At 46.3% G+C, this 9,022-nt stretch overlaps 1 protein-coding gene across 1 annotated transcript in view; it reads left to right on the plus strand.

Annotated features, from left to right (window-relative positions):
* OAT (ornithine aminotransferase) overlaps window positions 1-1,276 on the plus strand; it is a 24,704-nt gene extending 23,428 nt beyond the window's left edge. The window contains exon 10 of the mRNA XM_012642372.1: window positions 665-1,276. Coding sequence (XP_012497826.1) covers window positions 665-852 — 188 coding nt within the window. The 3' untranslated portion in view covers window positions 853-1,276. The remainder of the gene's footprint in view (window positions 1-664) is intronic.
* Window positions 1,277-9,022: the final 7,746 nt, after the last annotated feature.

Below are 9,022 nucleotides of genomic sequence, written 5' to 3' on the forward strand. Positions count from 1 at the left end.
TAATTATCTGTGTCATTCTCAAGTTCTTTTTCATTGGTTCCTCATGTGGTTAATATAGCAACCTTAGCACATTCATATATATTTTTTTTGCTTGGTCTTTTTCATTTATGAAAAACCAACAAAAACTTTGATGTCTAATTATACCATTAAAATCTAGTTATGAGGCCAGGCACAGTGGCTCATGCCTGTAATCCCAGCGCTTTGGGAGGCTGAGGTGGTAGGTGGGAGGATTGTTTGAGGCCAGGAGTTCAAGACTAGCCTCAGCAAGAGTGAGACCCCTTCTCTACAAAAAAATAGAAAAATTAGCTGGGCATGGTGGTGTGTGCCTATATCCCAGCTACTTGGGAGGCCGAGGCAGGAGGATCGCTTGAAACCAGGAATTTGAGGTTGCCGTGAGCTCTGATCAACTACTGTACTTTAGCCTGAGCGACAGAGCAAGATCACGTCCCCCTGAAAAAAAGAATAAGAACAAAGTAAGCTTGTAGCTCAAAGCTTCCTTCCTTTTTTTTTCTTTTTTGTGCAAATTTATGAGGTACGTGAGAAATTTTGTTACATGTATATAATGCAAAGCTTCCTTTCTTGAGCTAGTACTGGGAATTCTATTTTGCCAGGCTGTACTTTACCCATATATATGGCATGGGATGTTTAAACATTTATCTTTGAGCATACATGTTTCACCATTTTTCTTTAGATTGTGATGCTTGGAAGGTGTGTCTGCGGCTTCGAGATAATGGACTTCTGGCCAAGCCAACCCATGGCGACATCATCAGGTTTGCACCTCCGCTGGTGATCAAGGAGGATGAGATTCAAGAGTCTGTTGAAATCATTAACAAGACCATCTTGTCTTTCTGAGGGCCCCTGGGGCCTGCTGGAAACATGTTCTATGAAAGCTCTGCTCTTAATGCAGGCACGTTCCACTCCTACATGTCTTCAAAGACTTTTTTTTGAAATATATATTTTTTTCAGTTGATACATAATAGAATGACATTTACGAGCCTGCCGTTTGCTGTGTAACATACCTAAGAGAATATAATGGCATCTATATTCAGTGCAGTGTTTTTATGTGTGTATAATCTATCTATATATAGGCAGCCATTAAATCAAGTCCTTTGGTATAATTTATATATGTTTTTATAATTTCCTTGCTGGTATATATATTTCATATTTGAAAGAGTTATCTCCAGGGTATTACATAAAAGACTTGCTTAACCTTATAAAGTTGAATCATTGTATGGTTAATGGGTGCAAAAGTATAGTTAGATAGATTGAAAAATATTTGATAGCACAACAAAGTGACTATAATCAATGATAAGTTAGGGTATACTTTAAAATAACTAAAAAAGTGGAACCGGAATGTTCCTAACACAAAGAAATGTTAAATGCCTTAGGTGATGGATACTCCAATTACCCTGATTTGATTAATTTGTATGGTATGCCTGTATCATATGTACCCTGTAAAGATACACAACTATTCTGCACACATAATAATTAAAAATAAAACAATTTTTAAAAAGTTTCAATCATTGTAATAATTAAATTCAGATGAAATACTAGTTTTAAGTAAACTTCATATTGGCCAACATCAGGGTGTGTTCTATGGATATCATTATTTTGAATTAAGAATTAATGTTTAACATTCGTAAATTATATTTTAAGTGCTTGATTATAATTTGTAAAAAAAAGTTTATTTTCAATGTTTCTTTAAATTTAAAATAAAGCTCATATTTCTAATACCTAATTTTGTGATTAATGTTGACCTAAAAGGAAGGAGCTGAGGCAGAATTAATATGGAGAGTTTATTTGGGCCGAGGTTGAGGACTGCAGCCCTGGATACCTTAAAGGTGCTCAGGAGAACAAAGGAGAGACTCCATTTTTTTTTAAAAAAATGGGGCAGTTACAAAACTTGTTCATCAGGAATTCTCATTGGTTTATAGAAACCACGTTGGCTAGTGATTGGTTATGCATTGCTGAACTACAGGGTGTGGCACTTTATGTCTCCTAAGTCAGTCTTAGCAAGTGGCTTCAAGAGGCAGTTATTTGCCCAAGGGGGAGCAAGATGTGGCTGCTGTTTCATTCCAGTTCCTCTCTGGGCCTGATAATTGAAGAGGGCTTGAATTCCTCGATAAATTTTCTTCTTTCTCCTCCCACATCAGTGTGCTATTATGGCAGTATTATCAGTCACCTAACATTTTTAAGCTCTGAGACTGTCGTTACCTTGTTTTTTATTTTTTTGAGTCTCACTGTGTTGCCTGAACTAGAGTGCCGTGGCGTCATGCTAGCTCACAGCAACCTCAGACTCCTGGGCTCAAGCAATCCTTCTGCCTCAGCCTCCCGAGTAGCTAGGACTACAGGCATGTACCACCACGCCCGGCTAATTTTTTCTATATATTTTTAGTTGTCCGATTAATTTCTTTGTATTTTTAGTAGAGACGGGGTCTCGCTCTTGCTCAGTCTAGTCTCGAACTCCTGAGCCAATTGGCCTGCCTCGGCCTCCCAGAGTGCTAGGATTGCAGGCGTGAGCCACTGCGCCCGGCCGTTACCTTGTTTTATTTCATATATTTTCTAAGACCATTTCAGCTTGCTTTGGTGATCTATAGAAAAATAAAAATTATAAATAGGAAATACATCTGAAAGATAAAAGTCTCATACATCCCTTTCAAAATGATGGCTTTTTTCCTGTGCATATACTGATATTTATCATTTGTATTAAACTTGTCCCTTCTACATATGGTGTTTTGCAGCTTTTTTTTTTTTTTTACCCGAACAGAACATTTTGGGTGTTTTTCCTTATTGGTAATTACAAGGTTATCTCATTCTCAAATGACTAGTATTTCATAATGTGGGACACATTGTAATTTCATCTCATACCAGGGGACTGTTTGACTTGTTTTGGGGTTTTCACTCTTTAAATAAAGCTTGTGACCGCCTTATATTTTTGCACAATGGTGTGAGTGTTTCTGTGGAGTAAATCCCTGGAAGTAACTTGCTGTTCAGAGGGAATGAAGTTTTCAATTTAATTGTACCGATTGTTCCCTGCCTCCCCCTAGTTCTAACAAGTTACTCTCTTAGCAGCCAGAGAGTTGGGGGTTTGGTACTCTGGGTAATGTTCTGTCACTTATTGACTAAGTTTAAATGTGTGAGCAGTTACAGGAAGGTCTGCTCATAACCAATTGCAACTGGGCTGGCACCCAGGCCAGGTAATTTTAAAGCTCCCCAGGGGATGCAAGGTTGAGAACATGTCTTAGGAATCTTACAAAAATGCAGATTCTGATTTCTGTGTGTGTACATAGGTACCTTAGATTCTGCATTTCCAATAATTTTCTGGGGATGTACTAGCTGCCTTAGCGCATGTGATCGTTGTCAGGAGTCAGTTTAATTTGCATTCTGTGATTCTCATCAGAGACGGCCTAAAGGCCAGGTGATCTTAACAAATCCACAATCTCCCTGCTAAATTCTTTGAAGGCCTTAATGATGTGAGAGAGGGCCAGAGGCAGGAAAGCACTGGGAGTTGTGGAGAACAGAACCTTGGGTGCAAGAAGGTGGGCAGTGATGGAGAGCCTTGGGTTCTAGGCAAGATGTTGGGGCTTGGTGAGCAGTAGGGTCACTGAAGGAAGGGAGTGGAGCAGCAAAGTGGCATGAGTCTAACTATTAGAAAAACCTGGCAGGGTGGACGTTAGGACTCAGTCGTCCAGTTGCAGGGTGGCACTGGTGGTGGGCGGTGGGGTCTATGTGCAGCAGGGACGGTCAGGCACGGGCATGCTTGCTTCACTGCAGTGTCATGAGGATGAAGTGGGGGTAGTGAGGGGAAGCAGGGTAGTGGGGAGGCAGGGAAGAGTTACAGGCTTTGGCATTGGATTTGGTGTGGAGGATCAGTGCTACTCATCTGTGAGGAAGTGGGATACCACCTACCTTTCGGGAGAGTTTGGAGATTGAAAAAGATGGTGCAGGCAAAGCCCCTGGCCTACTACCCAGCGCAGAGTTGTGGATCAATAAATGAGGTGTTAGCTCCCTGCTCCCCAACACACACAATTGAAAGAGTTGGGGAGAGAGGAAACTTCCAGAAACAGAATCTTCTGGATAAGGGTGCTATCTAGATAAGGAAGAGGTGGGGTAGAATTGACAGGCCTGGCTGTACCATGAAGGGGAGGAGCCATCCAAGCTAGAGGAGAACTCACAGAGTATGGATGTCCGGATACATGGGCCCTGGGTTAGACCTGTCCAAGGAAAGTTATAATCCTGGTGCTTTTTTTTTTGCACTGAAAACAGTCACTGCCCTTGCTCTCCATACCCCCCAATGAAGACCTGGCCTTCCAGAATACCTCGTCTAAATTAATCATTGAACACATAAAAAAACAGGTTGGGACAGGATAGCTGATGTACCCAGAATAATACAGGATTGGAAAATGACAATGCATGACAAGCCTAGGAATTTTAAGCTCCCAGCCTCCTCTGCAGCACACGCCTCCATGCTGGGGAGGCTGCACGAGGGGGCATGGGGAGGTTTGGGTCTGTGCCTTTCAACGCTGCCTGTACATTGGGGTCGCCTGGCCTGCTTAGAAAATCAATATCGAAGTCCAAGCCCCACCTCAAACCGATTGTATCAGAATCTCTGGAGATGGGACCTTGGCATCTGCATATTAAATGCTTCCCCTTGTAGAGTGAGTGTTCAGTGCAAATGCAGGGTGTCATTCACTCACCCAAGCCAGGCCCTGGGCTTGGTCCACCAGAGAATGCAGCACATGGTTGCTGGCCTTCTGGGGCTTTTTATTATACTAGATGCATTTATTCAAAAAGTGTTCATTGAGTACCATTTGGCTGGCCCCGGAGGATAGGCAGTGGTTCAAAGAAATAGCTTTTATTAAACAGTTTGCACCAGGTGTGATTCTAAATGCCTCCAGTCTCACCACAGGTACTATTAATATTTACCCCCATTTACATACAGATGAGGAAACTCACAGAGGGAATGGCCTGAAAAAATGGCAAAAATATTTTCTGTCTCTTTAAAACATCCTCCACTCCTTTTTGAGAACGAAAGCCTGCATCCCTGCCTCAGGCCAGTGGTTGGGGGCACAGGGTAAGTCTTTCCTTATTTGTGCAACAGGAGGTGGCCCAGCCCAGACCTGGTAAAGGGAGGTCCTGGGTGGAGGTCACAGGATTGTCATCAGTGGAGATGGGACAGATCAGAATCGACAGATGTAATTGAGCAGCAGTTGCCTGAAGCTGCATGGCCACCCTTTGAAAGCTCTGTATTTCTGATTATTGTGAGGACCACGGCATTTCAGACAGGAGTCGCCATCCTCCTCCTTTGCTGGCAAAGTAATAAAATTCCTCTTTCCTTCTCCTCAAACCACTTGTTCTCCTTCAGATGAGACCTTGAGGCGCAGCTTTCGGTAACAAAACCAAGCCTGAGAAACACACATAAACTTGCTTTAGGTCACTGAAATAGTGGAGGCGCCCAAGAGCCCTGCCGGGCAGCACGAGGCTCACAGGTGGGCCAGGTGCCGCAGGCTGGGTGGGAGCTGGGGCTCAGCTGCAGCTTTTGTCTCTGGAGCTCGGCTGAGAAGCCCCTGGTGTGTGTAAAAGCATTTCAATTTGTTTCTAACTTGAGGGATGATTTTAAAAATACCAGCAGGAGCCACTGAAATGCATAGTATATACACAGAAGCAGCTTAGTCTGTTTAGGAAAAAACTCTCTAAAATACATCTGAGGACTCATGCCACTGCTCTACACATGTGTAGGCTCAGGAGTTCTATTTGCTCTCCAGCCCTTACTTTGATTAACTTGCACATGAGATGTTTTCCCCTATCCATCAGCCTGCTAATTGTTAATGAAATATCTGAACTGATGTGGCTTTTGTAATTTGCATCCCAATCCTGAAGCACAGAGCAGATGATAGCTACAGATAGGGCCTTGGGTAGGGGGCGGGGTGTAACTTGGTGGCTTTCCCGCAGGTAGGTCCCCAAGATAGGAAGTGAGGGGTACGTAAAACCCACCAGCTCCCAATCTCTCCTGCCTTCCTTTTTTATTCAGAAAATCACTTTAATTTAGAGCTCCTGAGTGCCAGGCCTTGTACCTGTTAACCAGCTGGAAGTAATTATTCCTGGGAGTCATTTAAAAATGTCAACCTAAAGGGAAAAAACTGAGGCAAACTTAATATACGCAGAGTTTATCTGGGCCAAGTTTGAGGACTGCAGCCTGGGAGCATAGATTCATTCAAGTTGTTGCGAATATACACTCCAATTAACAGCAGTTACAAGCAGGGTTTTAAAGGAAAAGAATAGGCAATTCCTAAATTGTTTTCCAAGAATTTACATTAAAATAACACAAGCTATTTATTGGTTACACATTGTTCATTGTACCCCAAATTCCAGGAACTTGGAGATTTGGGGTGAGGCAGCTAGTCAGGAACTGATGGCTTCAAACAATTGCCCCCCAGGCAGGGGGCGAGCGGGGAGTGCATGATTGTAGTCCCATAATCCGGTCTCTCTGGACCTGATACATTTTGCATATCTCACATAGCTCTCAGACTGCTCTGAGCTCTTTTTATTGTCTCAAAAATATGTGTGCAAACAACATGCAAAACTGCGGGACTTCAGTGGGGGACCTGGGAGCTGGAACCTGGGTGAGAGCCTGCTTCTGCCCCAGGAATCCTAGAGTCACGGAGGGGCCACAGCAGTGCTTTGTGAGAATGCATTCCTGGACTTTCCCACCTGTGTGGCATGTAAGCCGGCACAGGAACCTGGGGAGGCCTCCTGATGACTGGGTGACCTCAGGCAACTCACTGCCTCTCTCTCCTTTGTTGACCCAAAGTAAGTGACTGAGGCAAAAATCTCAGTCAATGGAGGTTTATTTAGCCAAAGTTGAGGACACCGCCAAAGCTGAGGCTGTTTTTCCGAAGGGGAATTTGGAATTTTCAGTATTTAAAGGGGAGTAAGGCATATAGGAAGAAATAAAAGGTGGGGGTGGTAGTGAAACAAAATGGTTACATCCTTTTGAGACCCAGGAAAATGTACATTTTACGTAAGGTAAGGGGAATGTTAAAGGAGAAAAAGGGAGTGTAGGAAGCATCAATTATGTAGATGTCCCTGGGTAGGTGGAAGAATGTCTGATCCTGCCTAGTCTCTGTTCTAGGCCTGTGGAGATAAACTTGTAATTCTTTTATTTTTTGAGTCTCACTCTTGCCTGGGCAAGTGCCGTGGCGTCAGCCTAGCTCACAGCAACCTCAAACTCCTGGGCTCAAGTGATCCTCCTGCCTCAGCCTCCCGAGTAGCTGGGACTACAGGCACATGCCACCATGCCCTGCTAATTTTTTCTATTTTTAGTAGAGATGGGATCTCACTCTTGCTCAGGCTTGTCTCAAACTCCTGAGCTCAAGCAATCCTCCCGCCTCGGTCTCTCAGACTGCTAGAATCACAGGCGTGAGCCACCAAGCCAGGCCTGTAATTCATTATTACTGTGGAATGGAATAGACTGTAGTTTTAGGTGCTAGACAAAGATAAAATTTGCATGTCCTTGCTTATGGGAGGTCAGCAAGGAATTTCCTTAACGAATGATCTGTAGGGACAGTTTTTCACCTTCTTTACCTTCCCTTTTGCATAAGGAGTTGGGGGGTGGGTGGTGATCCTGAGATTTTATTTTCTTTTTACACCTTTATGAAATGAGGGGGTGGAATTAGGACGGTACAGTCATGCATCAGTTAATGATGGCCAGGGGTCGGGGGACGGGTTCTGGGAGATGCTTCATTAGGAGATGCTTCATTAGGAGATGCCGTTGTCATGGGAACAGCACAGCGTGTACTTACACACCCTAGGCTGTAGGGTGCAGCCTGTGGCTCCTAGGCTGCACACCTGCACAGCACGTGACTACTGAATACCGCAGGCAGCTATAACACAATGATGAGTATTTGTGTGTCTAAACATAGAAAAGGTGCAGTAAAAATACAGTATTACAATCTTTTGGGAGCACAGTCGTATTATTTCTTAAAGCCTGGTCCTGGCTGTGTTGGTCTCCGGAGGTGGAACCTGGAGGTCCGCCTGGGACTGACCCAGTGAGTCTGAGCCCCCAGCCAGAGCGCACCCGGCTCAGGCGTCTCTCAACACGCCTTGAGAACTCTCAGAGGACCCAGGGTCTGAAGCTGCTGGCCGGTTTCACATAGAGACTGCCAGAAAAGGGCCACTAGCGTTCTGTGAGCTTGTCATTCCCTATCTCTGATTTTCAGATCCCCTTGTGACTTAGTTTCCCCCCAAGTCAGTTTCTCAGGAACTGACCCTATTTCAATGTGGAGGGGCTTCAAGCTCTGGGAGGAGGATAGGAGCGTGGCGAGCTCCCCCTCGCTTCCAAGACCCAGCGCCCACATGCAAGTGCGTCAGCAAGCCCGGGCGCCGCTCCTGGGGGTTCGGTTCGAGCGGTTCGCGCAGTTCGCAGCCGCGGGGCCCCGGGTGCGCTTGGACCGGCAGGGGGCGCTGTCGGCAAAGCGTTGCTCCCGGCCGGACTCGAGCCACTGCGGCGCGCGTGCGCGGGCCGGGGGCCGGGAGCTGGGCGGGGAGATGGGGGAGGTGGGCCTGGAGCTGGGAGGAGGGGTACGGAGGGGTTCCCGGGAGCTGGACGGGGTTCGGGGACGGGGCCTGGAGGTGGGCGGGGGCCTACGGCCGGGGGCTGGAGCTGGGTGGGGGCCGCCGCCCTCCTCAGCCGCGGGCGGCTGCTCTCCGCGGGTCCGGCGTCCCCACGCGCGACGGAGCGGTGCGCTTTTGTGGAAGTGATCACTGTGGTAGCGAAACGTGTTCCTTGAGGACAGTTGAGAGAATGCCGAGGCCCAGGCCCCTGCCTGCACACTGGTGCGGTGGCCGTCGGCCCCGGGCTCGGGCTGGCTGCGCGCCAGCGTGTCGCGTTCACCCCTCATCCCTCCGAGCCCCTCTTGGCCGCTGGTCGCTGAGGGGGTGATGCTCCCGGGCCAGCCCAGTCCGGCAGGCCCTGGGTGTGTGGGTGCCGCAGGGAGGAGAAATATCTTTTCTTCACCGTCTT

This window comes from Propithecus coquereli, unplaced genomic scaffold, assembly GCF_000956105.1.
Source record: "Propithecus coquereli isolate 6110/MARCELLA unplaced genomic scaffold, Pcoq_1.0 Scaffold179, whole genome shotgun sequence".
Lineage (NCBI taxonomy): Eukaryota > Metazoa > Chordata > Mammalia > Primates > Indriidae > Propithecus > Propithecus coquereli.